Genomic DNA, 17,925 nt, shown 5'->3' with positions numbered 1-17,925 from the left:
CAGAACATCCTAGAATGCCTGATTTATTTATGGGAAAAAAGATTTATTCTGTAAAGGTTTAAGTAAAAAATGAAGAAATAGGACGCATAGCACCCGTGTGATGTTACGTTTTTCTGATTTTCCTGAATGTTGAAGTTTAGAGTCCAGGGTCCAATCATTATTCCATGATATATCTAACGCCATGGGCACCCGAAACACGATACCAGTATGCAGATTAGAGGAATACGATATCATGTTTTTGTTCACGATTTTTACAGTTTTAGGATGCTTTGTAGGAGAATATTTTGACCTATTTTCGATATCACGTATACACTCCACATAACCCATTATAAGTAACATATACCTTCCCAACAAAATCAGTTTGGGAAAGAACATAGCCATCCTGGTGAATTTTCTTTGTCCTTGCCACGTATGAAACAAACTATTCTCCTTTGTTTTAAAATTTACAAGGCCACCCACGTGACGTGACGAGCGTAGGAGGCGACCCACGCCCAAAAGGGGTTAGGGAGCGAAGGGCGAACAGACGATTAATTGCGATGCCAGTTAAATTTAGCTAGTCACGCAATACACTGCACTCTTGACCGCCTGCACAAGAGAAGAGTATTGCGTGACAGTGTCTGAAAACGTTCCACGCGTGACCGGCATGTTATGCCTGGAGTGCTCACCTTATCGCTGTCTGGCGCCAGTCAGTTTATCACGGTGTGCTGCAAATCAAATATCCAGGCAAGCACCGATGATATTAACAGCGCACTTAAAATTACGATAAAATACACATAGACTGACTGACAAAGGCCCTCAGCACGCAGCATTAGAACTCGGTAGGAAATATGTATTTCTAACTTGCTGATTACACTCGAGATAAACTTGATATAGGTAAGACAAACTGGCCTGTCAGAGATTAAACCTCCTCTAGCCTACCAAGAGGATCCTGCAGTAAAAAAAAAAAACCCTGACGACAGGGATCGGAACCGGAGCGGGAGAGGGAGGAGGGGGGCTCCGCCCGGAGGTTGCGTTTCAAAACAACCGAAAATCCCCCAAAAAAAAAAAAACCAAACAAACAAAAACAAGAAATTGTACCCCTTTCTTACACCTTAAGGTGGTTGTACACATGAATTTGGTTGGAATTTTCAGAGGTTTAAGGAAGGGATAGAAGAAAGAAAATGATTTTCGGACAGTTGGTACCCACACAAGAGCACCCCAGGTTGCTAGTGGACTAACTTGGTATCCGTCTATTAATTATTAACTACAAATTCTAATTTTAAAACTTCACTAAATCTTCAATATTTCTTATTTGTCTTAATTTTACTACTCTTTTGAGAAAAATCTCCTCCCGAATATACCTAAAAATCACCCAAAAATTTACAAAACACCCCAAAACATTGATTTGTTCAATGAGCATAGGGTTTTTGTATTGCTTGAAACGCGAACGAGATATTTCCGTTGAACCGATTTTAAGCGGCGTGAACATGGCTTTTAGGTGTACCCCCGCCTTAAACATGAGCTAAGCCTCTTTTTCCTTCAGTGGGAAGTTTAATCTTTGATTTGTAATTTCTGCCACGAATTTCACGAATATCGCCTAGCTACTATACTAGGGGGAATTTTAAAATTGTACCCTACTGAGGTGGAGCCTCCTGTAAATACATACCCCCATTATATCAATCCAACTGGGAGCTGGCCATTTAGGGACAAAGTAGCCCATCCGTAGGTAGACCGACTGTACCTAACTACGCTGGTCTTCAATCTAGTAAATCTTCTATCCGCATGAATCTTTCACCTATCGGCATTCTTTCATCTCTCCTTGAATCTCTAAATTTCAGTACTTCTGCTCTCATATTTTTCGGCTCAATACCCTAAAAGGTACCCTACCTCTGACGGGTCATTTTAGACTTTAGCACCCTAAGGGGTACCAAACCAAGAATTTTAACCCCTAAAAGGTACGACAATCACCCTGTCACATTTATATGGGAGTCCTCCCCGCGGGGTGATCCTTATACGGCAGTAAAAAATACAAAAACAGAAAAAGGTTGGATATATAAACTGAAACAATTGAATTATCTTAGTGAAGATAGCATCCCTCATATATTTTCACTTTCATGTAGCATTTTCACCCGCAAGTTTTTGAATAAACACATGATAAACGGAGACAGGTGCAAGAGGCCATCCACACCAGACGAAGGAAACCTGATTTGAACAGGGACCTGGAGTCCGTTTCTCGAAAGTCCCGGTAACTTACCGGGCCCGATAAGTGTCTTTGGTGATAAATGTTTCTTAACACAAGTCAATTTTTGTTAGCTTTGAATACAAAATTTTTAAATCTTTTAATTCTATGAAAACATTGGCCAAGTACCATGTCTGTAATCACTGTGTAATCGGCGAAAAAACGTTTAAAAATATACCTATCGGGCCCGGTAAGTTACCGGGACTTTCGAGATTGACTTTCGCCTTATGATACGAGCAAAGCTTAGGAACGTGTTTAATTTTAATTTCTAGTCTCTGTAGAGGAGAATTGCCACAAACGAAAATGAATATTGCGGAATTAACTCTATTTCTATAGAGAACACAATGTTCGTGCAAATAACGACGCATACAATGAAATAGCGAATTATCACGACTTTTACATTGACTTTTACTACAATTTCCGAGCGCGCACCCGGTAACTCACTTCTACAAAATAAAGCAACAAATAAAATTTCACAGTATTGTTTATTCCAATTCTAAAATAATAAATATCCAAAGGAGTTGAAATTCTACGTAACATACTGCATCTCATTATTAAATACATACACCTACAAGCAGTTACGTAACCTGCAAGCAGAGTTCCCTTCGCTTACAGGGGAACAGTTGCGAACAAAGCGTGCGTCAAGTTTCCATAATGGGTTCCTTTTAGCTCCTCACCTCAAAATTAATATTCTCTTGATTTGTTTTATTTTTTGTTTCTTAGTTTGTTTGTTTGTTGCTGTTTTGCATGCTATTTCTACAATGTTTTTCAGGAGAATTTGCTTTTGGCAAGTTAGCCTCCCTCGTATATAAAAAATGAAATTAGTGTGGGACTACTGCAACTGGGCACCGATACCGAAGTCATACTTCATGGAGAGTGTTGATTTTAGAGTTGTTTTCGATATACCGATAGAGGAAACACTCCTTGGGTAGTGTTAAGGCGAGTTTCAATTGAGTGTCATAATGTGAGAACGAGTTTCAGTGAAGTGTCATAACACTAAAACTAAACTTATTACTCTGGCCAATCACAACAGAAGTAAACATTGCAATGAACCAATCAGAGTTGCAAGCAAATACTTGTAACCGGCGCCAAGCGCGGGAAAACGCGTGCGGATAACTCACGATTGGTTTTGGTGTTGCTTCTGATTGGTTGAGAAAGTGGCGCGAGATTTCCAAACCAATCACAGACGCGAAATATTTTGGACACTCAATTGAAAAGCGCTCTATAATCTCGCGTTACATACAATCAAAATGTTTCTGTTCCCTCTTTCTTTCAATTTGAGAGAAAGACAATTACGGCAAAATTATGGATAGAAAACATGAAAGCCCCATGATGGAAACTGTCACACCATCTTCTTTTAAGGTCACTGCACCGTGACTTGACAAAACTTCTATTTACAACATGGCGAGCGCACGACAAAGCATCCCCTTTGCCACCAGTGAGCCACAATGAGCTGCCCCTCCACTCTGCTAAGGGGTATTAAAGTTCCAAGAGCTCGCAACCTCGGTACATGGAAAAGAATCTTGCAAACTACTGCCTTGCAGAAAAACAGAAGGAAGGACTGCCCAAACATGTAGCAATGCTTTTATTACCTCTCTAAGGAAATGTGGCACATACCATTGAAACATAGTAAAGCTATCTGTGGTATGCACAGTCGGCTTCCCCTTAAGCGCACACGCTGGAGAATAGCCCCAATTGTCTGCTCAGGGCAGGGTTTTGTACTTATATTCATCAGGTCAACCTGTCGAAGAAAGATTCATCCTCAAGAAAACACTAAAAAGGGCAGCAAAAGTGCAGGACTCAAACAGGTGGTTTTCTGTGTAAACGATAAGAAAAGCTGTACCAAGGCGTCTGTTTCGAGGAGGTAAAGAATGTTGTGTCGTTCCAGAAAATGTAAATACTCCTGCGCATGGATTTTTTTTTTCTGTGTGTTTGTTTTGAACTATCTCATCCCTCTAGCGGGGAAGACCCAATTTAGCTTCATACTTTCACTTCAAAAATTTTGACTTCCGAGAACCTCTCCCCCCTTGGAATTTCCAATGACCCTCCTTGGGGTGGGTAAGGATATCTTCTGGAACCACACATCACTAGACCAGTCTGAATAGGTCCTTCTCCTTCCACAACAGGGATAGTCTAGACTACGAGCAGCCCCTTTTGCTTAGGGACAGTAAAGCAAGCGACCCACGCGAGTTCGCGCGCGAGAAAATTGCTTCCCGCGTGGAGACGCCAGGCGCGGAGAAAAGTGAAAAATATAAGTATTTTTCGCGCTCACTCGCTGTTTATACTAGCCCTAAGAAAAATGACTGCTGCGTGGAAACGCGTCACCCTCATGTTCTTATCACTTGACTGTCTTTGAGTGTGGGAGAGAAGCACTGATCAGGGCCCTACTCCTTTGCTAGAGGTGTTTACACCCATTTTAAACTACATGACTGTATATTTAACCATTATCCTGCGAAATCGCGCGGTATATCGCCTGATACTTAGCTGACAAGGCCGCAGGCCGAGTTGGCTGAAATCAAGGGATATTCCGCAAGATTGAGCAGGTTGATTGTTTTATTATTCAACACATTGATAACAAAGCACAGTTTTGTAAATTAATGTAAAAAGGCTGGAGACGACCTTTATTTTCCCATTTTTCTCGAAATTATGTTTAATTCGTAGGATATCTGTTGACTACGGCCGACAAATATTCAGTGCATCATGACCATATTTGGGGCAGTGTTACAATGTGTTGAATAATAAAATAACAAGTAAGCTTACGTTCTTCAAGTCAACAATATTCATTACTGAAAATTATTCGATGGCGAGAAGTTTCAAGTTCATTGTCTAAATTATACAGTTAAACCAAGTCCAGCTTGAAGTTAACAAGGAGCTGCAAGTCAATGCAAACTCCAACTTGTGCAAAGCAAAACCTTCAGAAATGCTTGCCATGCAGGCTTACAAGAATGATAGTGAGCAAAATGCCCAGCTTTTGTGACAAAATAAAATGCAATCAATGAAGACATCCTCAAAGAGAACCAAAGCTTTTCAAACAAGATCTTTAATAGATCTTCATTTTTTTTTTTTTTTTGGCCCCTCTACTTACTCCAGTGAATAGGTGACCCTTCAAACGAAAACTACATGTATTGGGCAGTGCTTTCCTGTAGTGCTGTTTATTATGTTGGTTCTATCTTTTGAGTCCTAAAGTGTGAGTATTCAATCAAAGATGATAAGCACTACTTTCCTGTGGTACTAACTTTTGAGTGTAAATCTTGTGAATTTCTCAATTTGTAGGATTTTGTCACATCTTTACTTTATCACTCAACTTACGGGCACAGACTCAAGCCAGCCTGAGTTTAGGGCTGTCCTTCTCATTTTATAGCTGCAAGAGCAGATGCCTTTCACACGTAGCAGGTGAAACTAAAGGCATCTGCTCTCCAGGTTACTCTTTTTATGCTAGGGATCATGAATCCTTGTGCAGTGACCATTTAAATGAAACTATTGAGCAGTACTGTACTTTCCAGAACTGCCGTCATTTTTGTTAATATTCCGGTACCCGTAGAAGGTTAAGGGCCAAAACTACTGTTTATAAGTTAAGTTAGGAACCCTGACACTTACACATTACAGACGAACAAGGTACATGTTTTCTTATTCTACACTAAAGCACTTTTTACAGAGAGAGAGAGAGAGAGAGAGAGGGAACAATCAGTTTTCTCCTTGTTTTACAGGAAAAGTCACAGAAGTGGAACACGGAGTGAAAATATAGAAAGAACTAGTGAAGGAATTAAGTGATTGCATAAATCGAATGATGAAAACTTAGTTACAAAGAGGGAAAATTGGCAACACTTGAGAGGAGCGACTGCAAGAAGGGATTAAGGACAAATGAAAGAAGGGATCAACAGGATGAATGGGTGTTGAAGATGAGAGAATGTTTTGAGAATGAAAGACAACTGCAGACAGTGGTATTTGAAACTCTGAAGTTAGAATACAACAACTGGGCAACATGTCTCACCCTCCCCCAAATCCACACCTCCACAGCCTCATTTATAAGGTGCACTACATAAACAGACATGGAGGGGGGCGGGAGGTACACTTGTGGATGTAAACGTATGTAAGAAGGATAACAAGACCTAAAGCATAGAAGAAGAGAAATACAAGTTGATAAAACTCTAAAGGAATACAAGACAGAGTTAAAGAAAGTTTTGAGAAAAAGTTTTGAAAAGAGAACAAAGAATGTTTGAAATGATTGTGTTACAGACCGAGAAAGACTGATTGTTCCAAGGATGAAATATATATTTTAATAATTTTCTATTTTACATTATACAAATGTGCACCGCTTACGATGTCTTTTGTCTTTTTCTTGGTGGCCCTATCAAAGGTGTCTGTGTGGAGGCTAGAAATGCCTTGAAAACCTCTTCTACAAGATGTGTGTGATCTCTCACAAGTGTTTTCCAGCCATTTGATTCCATGACATCTGTTAATCGGCTGTGGAAAGGAAAAAGAGAAATTGAAATAACCATCCAGATAAAAACTTGTTATTATTATTATTATTATTATTATTGTTATTGTTATTGTTATTGTTATTGTTATTGTTATTGTTGTTGTTGTTGTTGTTGTTGTTGTTGTTGTTGTTGTTGTTATTGTTATTGTTATTGTTATTGTTATTGTTGTTATTGTTATTATTATTATTACTATTATTATTATTACCAGTCTGCATAATTCAGAAAACCACTAAGTATGCACTTACTGTGTACCATGACAATATTTTCCAGGCCCCAGTTGTTCAAAGGCCGGATAACTTTATCCAGAGGATAAGTCACTATCCGACAGTTTCAATCTGTGCAAAGATTTCAGTATTTCCTCTTGTACAACCAAATATGTGCACACTAATTACTGCTTGGTTGGGGAGTGTACGAAAACCTTGGAAAACATTTTTAAAACGTGAAGTATATTTTAGACGCTAAAGAGTGCCTTATCCAGCGGATAAAGTTATCCGGCCTGTGAACAACTGTGGCCAGTAGTATATAAGGTGAGGTCAATAATTTGTGCAAATGCTGATTTTCAAGAATACAGTACCAAAGAAAGTTTCTTATTGCATTACATTTCTGCCTGTTTCTTTGGCCAATAAATATTGTAATGTCAGATTTCTGCTGGTGATACATGTGCTACCACACATCATACACTATAACAACTATACACTATAACAACAACATTTACAGTGTAAGCAAATAATATTAAAAACTGGATCATTGTATAATGCAATTCAAAAAATTTGATTGGCTTAGCGGCCATGGTATATGAGCCATTATACCACGCCTAAGAAATAGAGACCATCAAAATGTCTTCTAACTGTTCTTGCAAAGTGAAATCAGCAAAATCTAGCAATATTTCTTGATTGTTTTTAATAAAACACAATTATTCCACTCACGCTTGTTGGATACGAGATTATTATAGCCAACTCGGCACTACGCGCCTCGGCTACCTATTATCTCACATCCAAGTTACATGTGCTCGTGGAATAATTGTTAAATATTCTTTATACGTTTAATTACAAAGATGGAATGAAAGCTTTGTTTACCTGTTAATGAAGTCCAAAGCTTGGGCCTTGAGTTGCGTTGCACTGTGCATATCAGCTAATATAAGTACATCACACACATTGTCTACCGTTAAATTTGAACATAATGCTTCCTCACACATAACTTTTAATCTGTCGAGATCATACTGCAAAGAAAAAGTATTCAGTCAGAAATCCAAATATTTATTAAAAAAAATAATGTTGCAGGCTTTGGTAACTGCACACAAAAAGTTGTATACAGTCGAACCTCTCATAAGCAGCCACCCAAAATGCCAAGATTTAGTGGTCACTTACGGGAGTTGGTCACTTACAAGAGTTGAACCACAGGGAGTCTCTTTCGGAAACAGGTCTGACACATCTACATGTACTTATTCGAAGAGAATTTATTGGATACATTTTCCTAGTTATGATACGAGTAGAGCTAGCCTGTCACTGAAAGTTCCTCATAAATTATGAGTAGCGTAGTACATACAGTGGACATGGAGATCAGATCAGGTGTCAAGTGGTCGCTTACAAGAGGTTAAAAACAATGAAAAATTATAATGCTGGTCGCTTACAAGAGGTGGTTGTTAATGTTTGCAACAGGTTCCAACTATAGGTTTTTGACTGGGAAAAATGCTGTGTTTTGGATAAGTGGTCGCTCAGGGGAGGTGGTCGCACATGGAGGTTCAACTGTAGAATAAGCTTCTCAAGATTAAGAAAATTATTATAAATAAATTTTCTCCCCATTAGACTTATTGACAGTTGGAGCCTTAGAGGATGGTTGAGCTCCAAGCACACCAACATTACAGCAATGGAGGAAACCATCACTGACATCAATGGAATACTACTTACCTTACCCATACTCCTCCCTAAGAGTGTGTGACATGATGAGCCAAAAAAACGTCTGCATGGGAGGCTAGGGGAAGTGGTCAAAACTACTATACTCAAACAGGACCCACCTAACCCCAAAATAGATGGTGGCCTCTGCCTGCACCCCCCTTCCTCAACCTCAAAAGATGGTGTCTTTATTGCATAGACACCCCTCTATCCAGTATTGAAGAGTTGCAGTGAGATTCAAACCTCACTTTTCTTATTTATCTAACAATGCAGACTCTTGCTAGCTGAATATTTCTATGTCAACTCAAATTTCAAAGCTAATAAAATTTTGTCGGTAACGTCCATGAGAAAGGTGGTGTCTTTGATTAACCCTACCCCAGACAAGGTGGGTCCTCTTCGAACAAACTTGTTTTGACTAGTTCCCTAATACTTACCATGTGGGTAGAAGGAGAGGAAGAAACAAACCACAAAGGTCACAAAAGCCTCATAGTTAACTGATATCCTGCCATACAAGTAATTTTGTGTGTGGCGGAGGGAAAAATGGCAAGATATAGATTATCCTCCAGCTTTTATGCAGTAAAACTGTGCTTTGCTATCAATGTGTTGAATAATAAAACAATAAATTATTGTCCTGCTCAAACTTGTGGAATATCGCCTGATTTTAGCCAACTCGGCCTAAAGCCTCATTGGCTAAGCATCGTGCTTAGGGCAATATTCCACGTGATTTTGCAGGATAATAATATTTATTATTGTCAACTACAATAATCCAACCTTGTCTGCAGCAGCTAAAAGGTCATCTGCCATTCCTTGAAGCTGTGGAGTGCTACCAGTGTATATGAACTTTAACATCTCATGAAATACATCAGGATCAATGTCACTAATCTCCACACGACCCTTTCTACTTTCTTCCATTTCATGTTCAAACATGGCCCCAAACACAGGGGAGCGTGCAGCTAGTATGGCTTTGTGTGCCTTAAATTCTCGGCCCCTTGTGCAAAGAGTGACATCACTGAAGGTCCCAGTTTCTAATAATGATCCCATGTGTCTTGGTAGCCTACACTCTGGTACTTTGAGAGCTGCGGTATGAGATGAGCCGGAGAGATTCACTGAATCACCTTCCACGCTGACCTGCAAACAAACAGCACAACTACTGTCTACATCACAAGGACTGCAATATTTTCTGTCTATACACGTGTGATACATTATGTAATAAGGTAAGTATTGTTAAAGGGGAAGTATCATGGGGTTTTTGATATCTTTTGCTAAAATGATGAAATAAGACCTTCAATCAGCTGCCAAATAATTCTAGAATGATGAGAAGAAAGAAATCAACTCAATTCTTGAAAGGAACAACTCGTGATCTGTTCTAGCGCATTTTGGAAACAAAAATGTGAGAACTTGAAAAACCTTAGTCTAACATTTTTCAAGTTTATATCCATTCCGATCTACTCTGTCTCTGACCAGAGGCACTAATCGACAGTTTTATTGCACTGGGGTTTTAGTAATATTTGTAACAAACTTGACCATTATTTCGTTGTTTCTGCTGACAGACAAACATTTTTGGGTTTTGAAATGACAGTAAATTTACATGATACTTCCCCTTAAACTCTAAACAAGATATCACTCAAATAAATATTAAGCAGTCGGTATTTTCTTGTGACAAGATGGCTCAATATGCCGCCAGCTACATAGTGATGTACATATAACATCTTTAGCTAAAATCAATGAAGTAAAAGTTGTTGTCTTAGGAAACTAAAAGATAATAAATCTATTAATACTGTAAATTTGTTTCACTAAAATTGCTAGGAAGGTGAGCGGTGATGCAAATATTTTAATTATTGTAAGCAAATTCTAATTTTAATAAATGTTCAAATCAATATTAAAATAATCAGCATTACAAGTTGTATATTTTTGCATGTGAAAGCAACTTAATAAATTTTAGAATTCTGAACAATACAAACCTCACCTTCATGTATCTCATCAATTACAGTAGTTTTCTGCAATATTCTTTAGTTAGTAACTTAAATGTTTACTAGAATGTGTAACACACACTTCAAAATAATGTGAGCCATTTAAACATTAATTTTCATGAAACTATTTCAAGGGGCTAGATCACAATACATGTATGTTGAGTGATTGTGCGCATTTTCATTAATTACGAACCCTACATGTGAAAATGGCAAATGCAAAATTTATTTCTTGATGAAATCGTGGCCACAAAACAAATAAAGATGATTTCTGAACATTCATACAAATTGAGATAAACTTGAAAAAAGTCAGGCCACCATTTTTCCAGTTAACCTAAATGCAATCTTGCTTTCATTTGCATATCCATGCTGCTGTTTAGCTTCCTTGTCTTTCTTTTGTGATTTTCTAAAGCTTTGACTAGTTTGCATGTTTTAAAATTCACCAAAATTACATGCCCTAGCCCCTTTAAAATAAATAGATAAATAATTATTGTAGTCTCACCTCACAAAACAAAGTTAATGTGTCATTGGGCAATAGACCATTCGCCTCATCCATGAGAAAGTCTCTTCTTATAAACTTCTTAAACCCCCAATCTTTGCCTTGAACAAATCTATAAGCTCTTTGGCTCTCTGTGATAAAAACAAATACACAGTTCATGATAGTATTACATGTATGTACAGCATTCCTTGGTTCGAAAACATGCCCTTGTTTTCAAAAGTAAACAATGTAGTGCAGTGTTTCTTGAACTGAATTTGCAGTGGTCTTTACAAAAAGTTGGGTGCTATGTAAAAGAAATATGATGACGGCAATACCAACAACTAGGTCAGATGACTACCGTGATAAAGAACTAATGTTGGGGATTACAATGATGCTGATGATGATGACGATGGCAATTGTGATGATAAAGGTGATAGTAATGGTGAAGATGACAGTCATAATAGTGATGAAGATGGTGACAATAAACAATTTATTCTAACAAATTTATATTAATAATAAGTGCATCAACATGCAATGTCCACTGGAATCAGATTATGGTCAGGTGGAATATATGCAGTCAATATCTAAACCCAGTGTTTGACTGTAAACTAACTGAAGCAGGATTTCATAATGAAGATTTGCAAAAGGACATCACCAATTTCCAGAGCTGTAGCTTTAAGCAATCTACCTTATCAGGGTACTTGTTAGGAGCCAGTAACCAGTTATTTTTACAGGCCTTTTCACATAAATGTTACCAGCATATCGTGAAAACAATGTTTCCAAAATTATTGACACCCCCTTGAAAATTCATTGTATTTTGAAAAAAATTGTCCTTGTTTTGGGAATCTCTTTTCCCAAATTAATGTTAAAACATCCACAGATATTATCCATTGAAAATCCATGGCCTGCAAAGAAATCGTTCTTGGTTTGAGCATTTTCTTTTGTCAGAAACAACACTGACTTCAAGCTCCACCATGTTTGGTTTCCATTCTTCCCATGGCCATCTTGCTCCCATCATTCTCTGGGAGAAATTAACAAGATGGCATCCACCTGCTATTGCAAATTTATTACCTCCTTTTCAAATCTTAGCAAGAACCCTGAATTATGACAATGGACCACACTATGTACGTACCCATAGCCTTCGTTTCTTCTCTGTTGGCATTGAGAATTGAAAACTTGAACTTTGCTCTGACCTCACTCTTGTTACAAGCGAGTAATAAGAGGTATAAGGATAAGTAGTCCTTGCTTTCTTCATCTAAACCTCTTGGATTCACTCTTAAACACCTGTAGAATGTGAAAATAAAACACATTTTCCATTGTCAGTAACAGAAAACAGTCTTTTTAGTAAGAGTACATTCACCGTGTTTAGCACTGGTTCCACATTTTCTGGCAGTTAGCCCCTGTTGCAGCTAAAATGACGTGTGCAACTTGCAGACAAACTCAGGCTTCCGTCGCTTAGTTTTAGTTTGTACAAACTTATTCAAAGAAGCAAATTTCCGTTGACAATTTAAGATGAAACTTTCTTGTTCGGACCATACCATTGCACATGGCGTGTTTGTAAACAGCTGATAAGAACCTTTGTTTTTCAGTACAGCGGATTGAGAGAATTTTGTCATCAATCACAAATAAAACCTGTATTCCAGGAATCAATTACTTTATTTTCACTATGTAATAAAAGAATTGGTTCATGCTTAGCATGCGTATATCGAGTTATGGATGCACTTGGGAAGTTTGGAGAGCCCTCAAGAAGCTGCATTGTAGAGTTGCTTTCAGCTACGCCTCAAGCAACTCTTACGCTTCTCTCGTGCTCTCCAAACTTCCCGCAAGCATCCATAGCTCGATATATGCATGCTAAGCATGAACCAATAATTGGTTAAGAGTTATTCTTAACTATTATTCGCCCAGCTGTGAAGTAGTGAACTTTAGACCTGCAAAGCATGCATCAACCTTGGATATGTGCCTATCAACCTTTATCACAATGTTTGTCAACTTTTAATACTAGGCAGAATTATTATTTTTCTGATATATGAAAGATATAGGTCTGGACTTTTTTTGTTACAGAATCTGGGGAATTATACTTTATAGAACATTTCATTTATTTGGAAGTGAACTTGACCGGTCAAGGTAACCTGTAATGTAAGAATTTGTGCTGACAAGTCTTTATTAACATCAGACATGTACTGTCTGTTGGCCAGCTGTTATTTCAAGCCCTGTATTGTAAAACCACAAAAATCCAAAGGTTCAGATTTTTTTGGGCACTACAGTGTGGTTATTTTCAACAAGAAACTGGTAATCTACGTTGTACATCAAACCACAGGAAAACCTAACATAACATTTTCTAACATTGGGGAAGAAATTAGATTTTCCCTGACTTTATATAAAAATTCCTCATGTTTCCCTGACCTTGGCAAAAATTTGTTTTCCTCATTTATGATCATGAACTTTGCCCTGCCTATTAATTAGATGCACAAGATCTTTGAGTCTGCATTGACAAATCCTTTATTGAATAAATTCTACAAAAAAAAATTCCCTGGAAATGTGACAACCAACTAGAAATATTTAACGGGAGAATTTTGGCAACTTTAAGGGTTCTCATTAAGTTTCAGTCGAGACTAGGCTAGGATCTAGAAGCAATCAGCTTAGGGTATGAGTACCAGCATTTTCACCAAAGAGGAGACAGCTGAATACTCAAAGTGTCCGGCTTATTAGCGGGCTGCCGTCACTTACTGAGAAACATCCTACACTGTACGTGCACTTTGTTCACCACCATTTAATAACAATAATAATAATTATAATAAAAGCTTTATTTAAACTGATAACACGGTCAGTCAACCTACTAGATTGACTGGTATTAATCAGTGGCCAATGTACCATGAAAATTAAACTTTAGTAAAGGAGCTAAACATAGAGTTGGTTGGTAAATCAATTTCATCTCTCTATAAGAAAGTCTTCACTGATCAAAATACTTGTTCTTAAAAAAGATAAATTATCTGTTTTGTTGCAAGGTTTTCCAAAAGGAGCCAGTGTCTGGTCAGCCAAATTGATCTGTTTGCTTTCATCTCAACTACTAATGTTGCAGTAAGAAATCAGATGCATTGGCTAACATGTGTACAATGTACATGTTGTAGTTTCAAATGAATTTCGGGTTAAAGTGACTTCAGCCTAGTTTAAATTTTACTTTCTTTTTTTCCAAAATATGATGATTAGGAGACAACGGAGACCAAAAGTTAAACTAGGTTCAAATCATTTTAACCTGAAATAATTCATTTTAAACTACAACATACATACAAATAAAAAATTATGCAGTTTACTGGTTTGTCATCTAAAACTTATTGTAAACCATACTCAGGTTAGCACTATAAATATTTTCACATGTAACATATTCACTGTTTGTAATCAGAACATAAAGCCCCAGATTTAAGAATTCATACCACTTCATTTTGTCATTAGCCCCAGCTGAGAATGTGGAACTTTTTAATGTTTCGCCCATCTCCTCTCGACAGAAGCTGAAGTTATTTATCGTCCACATGTAGGAGAACTTGATGACTTTGATTTGAGTGTAACACCAGTTCTCTGCTACAGGCGACGAGGAAGACATCTTAGATGACTCACAACAAGATACTGCCGCCAGGGTGGATGATCTGAAAATAAAACCAGTATCATTTATATTTCTGACCTATAGCCAAACATCGCCCATTATCACCCTAGAAGGACAATGTTCTTGGATTAACAAGTCGTCTTTGATTAATAAGTCAGGTGACTATTGCATCCAAAATTGCATCCCTTCCATGACTTGTCTGTCTGAGAAGACTTGGTTATTCAAATATGTTGTCTGTCCTATAGTTTGAAAAAAATGGCTTTTGAAATGAGGGCCACTCCTGAAGGAAGGTAACCACATCATGCAATAAAATACAAAATACAACTCTAGAGTAAATATATTTTATCAGATTATTTGGTTTGTAGTGTCACTGTACATTTTACAACTGACAGTGATACTACTCTTAAATATGGAATAAGAAGGTTTATTATCCAACCCAACATTTTGTAACAAGAGCAGACCAGGAGAGATCTCTGAAAAAAAAAATTAGAAAAGACAAGCATGTGTGCACATAGCTAATTACAGTCAAACCTCCGCTAACGGACACCTCCGCCAAAGGTGGACACCTCTCGTAAGTGGACACTTGGTCAAATTTTCAGCAACATACAAACACTACATTTTTACCTGAGATAAGTGAACACTTTTTCTGGTCCCAAGGGTACACGTCCGCTTATGGGATCAGTTTGACTGTACATACAAACATCCCATCGTAGACATTCGTACTCACTGAGCAATTTTTACATGGACTAAGATCAGTGAAATCTACGAGGTGCTTTCCATTTAGCCAAATATTCCAGGTTGAAGTTTAGAAAAATTTAGCTGGCAAATTGAACAGTATTTTCTGGTTAACCACAACCAACTAAAAATCAAACCGATTCCATTCATGAATTTCGTATTGAAAACCAAAATAACACGATCAAGTTATGTCGGAGGAGCTGGAACCAAGCAGGACTGGCCAAATGGAACAAAATTTTCAGGTTGTTCCAATCTTCTGGAATGTTGGTACAAGCTCAGAGTTATTACCCAAAATTCTGAAATTTTAATCTGGAAAATTTCTGCTCAATTCAATTCTTCCCCCCAAATTTCCCGAAATTTTGGTTGAATGGAATTAAGCACCCCTGGTCTGTCGCAAATCCTGCGAATACATTAGACAAGAAAGACTTTTTAAAAAATACCATCCGTTAAGTAGCATTTGATCAAGCAATTAAAGTTTACCTGATTAGTGATAATAAATCAAATATCTCGTGATGATATAAATTATCAGTGTTAATGGTCTCTGAGTCTTGTAAACTATTTCTGCTTCACATTACCTTTCCCCTACATTGTATGCTGTGTCAAACATCTTGTGGTATGATAAAAACATTCACACATCTGGTACATAGAATATGACGTTTCTTTGACTTTCAAGACAGGTTACATGGTATTGCATCAAATTATATTGAACAGTGCTTCCGAATTCCCTTCAAATTAATCCACAGTCACCGAGTGATTCATCATCAAGTTATTTATATTTTCAATGTGAACACAAGTTCACAGCGTTTAAGTAAGCTTACATGAATTGATCTTAAAATACATGCAGGCTTCGATAATTTCCCTTCAAATAAAGGCCAGTATGAAAACGCGTTATTTATAAACGCCGATGAAAATGCTATTAGCTTCTTGATACTTCCGATATTTCAGTCCTTTGGCATGGCTGCACCAGTGTGCAGGCATGACTGTTTTAAGAGGACCCTTTTGTATAAGTCAACCGCAATAACTGGTTGCTTTTGATCAGTTTAATAATTTGCATTCGCTAAGACATGTATGCAGGAAACTAATTCCCCGCACACACAACAGTACACGCAATTCAACGAAAAACAAGGACAACAAAATGTTAACGGTAGCCTGAAATACAGAGCGCCACGAAGCGACGACACGGTGCCGTCAACAGGAAAATTATTAATCTGTTAAACAGACCGAGCGAAGGTTTGAATGAACGAAAATATCTTCACAGGTTCAGACGGCTGACGGATACCGTAACCTTTAAAACCGGAACTCGTAACCTCGACTGAGGACTGGAAGACAACGAACGCTCGAGTCTTGTGAAACAACACGGTCAAGCAACGCGACGGTTTTAAACATTCTTGTCGGGCTTACCTTGCTGTAGCCGCCAAAGGAACAACTCTGGACGTGTAGTTATTGTGTGGAACCCAAAAGAAAACAAATCTCTCCCTTCAAGTGACCACTTTTGTGACTCGTTTCAAGTCTTCTCGTGTTTTATCCGGGAATGTTGCGCGCTCGCCGCCATTGTTTATGCGCAAGGAAATCATGGCACCCGAGTCACGAATCTAACATGCGTCCTGATTGGACAGTTGAGTTGTCTTGTTTACGTTTCCTACCAGCACACCAGCAGCGTTTCAACAGTGGTTATTGAATAAAATTGAGATAATGAAATTAATTGAGATAATGTAAGGACATGAAGCAACCACCTGGCACGGCCGCGTGGGCAAAATTTAGCTCCTCTAGCTTACCGCCAAGTAACAGTTTTTCTTCGAGAATGTCCAACAAGACCATATGTTTGATTTTCAGCCCCTCCCCACCCCCGACTTTTCTCAAAGGGTGATGTACATCGAACTGATTACTAATCAGTACACTGTTGGAAGGATATCACATGTAAAAAAAGGAGTCTACGATACAGAGATTGACAAAACGGCAAACAGACGACGAAAGGCGCGGACCATCAACCTAAAGGACAACGTTTTTTTTTTTTTTTTATGACTGTAAAATGTGTCTTGCTTACCGGAAGAAGCTGAGTACATAATTATGCTCAGCTAGCTTTGTCCATTGTCGAGGGAGGGGTGGAAGCTACTAACAGATGCGGAAGGTGCTGGAAGATAACAGATTTCACGCATAACTCAAAAAATGTAACATGTTATCAGTTAACTATGTGCACAAGCCTTTACGTTGTGTTCGGAATTCGGAATCTTCCCATGAATTTTTTTGGGGGGGCTGGGTGGGGGGAGAGGCTGTCATACTGAACGATAGTGTGAGAAACTCAAAGGAACTTGATGCTTAGCTCGTGTGAAAATTATATGTTCATATATAGTCGTCAGTTCTTTTCATAGATGATATTTTTTCCCTTCAAGTGGTATGGAATCGAATTATAATCACCAGTGTTTGACGTGACATGGGCTTTTCCCGGAGGAAGCCATAACGAGCCCCACCTCCACACCCACACGCGCTTCCTACCCTCATCCTAAAGAAATAAAATAAAAATAGGTAGAGAGTAGTGTAAATTTCCACATCCCCACT

The 17,925-nt window shown here is 38.1% G+C and overlaps 1 protein-coding gene across 1 annotated transcript; it reads right to left on the bottom strand.

The window, feature by feature from the left end:
* Nucleotides 1-2,684: 2,684 nt before the first annotated feature.
* LOC146450801 (speckle-type POZ protein B-like) lies at nt 2,685-16,938 on the bottom strand. Its single transcript, XM_085100004.1, has 7 exons — nt 16,771-16,938; nt 14,468-14,677; nt 12,169-12,320; nt 11,061-11,188; nt 9,363-9,719; nt 7,776-7,918; nt 2,685-6,682 (listed from the first exon to the last, which is right to left on the bottom strand). The coding sequence occupies exons 2-7, from the start codon at nt 14,632-14,634 to the stop codon at nt 6,535-6,537; spliced, it is 1,095 nt and encodes a 364-aa protein (XP_084956130.1). The 5' UTR covers nt 14,635-14,677; nt 16,771-16,938; the 3' UTR covers nt 2,685-6,534.
* Between the last annotated feature and the right edge of the window lie 987 nt (nt 16,939-17,925).

This window comes from Pavona decussata, unplaced genomic scaffold (genome assembly GCF_977016875.1).
Source record: "Pavona decussata unplaced genomic scaffold, jaPavDecu1.1 SCAFFOLD_426, whole genome shotgun sequence".
Lineage (NCBI taxonomy): Eukaryota > Metazoa > Cnidaria > Anthozoa > Scleractinia > Agariciidae > Pavona > Pavona decussata.
This window is presented reverse-complemented; position numbering and strand designations above follow the sequence as displayed.

Excerpts from the sequence above, each read along its gene's own strand:
- LOC146450801 (XM_085100004.1), bottom strand. The coding sequence starts at position 14,634 with ATGTCTTCCTCGTCGCCTGTAGCAGAGAACTGGTGTTACACTCAAATC. Across the intron at positions 11,189-12,168 it reads AGAAGAAACGAAGGCTATGG|AGAGCCAAAGAGCTTATAGA; the intron begins GTACGTACATAG and ends TTTTTATCACAG. Across the intron at positions 6,683-7,775 it reads GCTTTGGACTTCATTAACAG|CCGATTAACAGATGTCATGG; the intron begins GTAAACAAAGCT and ends TCCTTTCCACAG.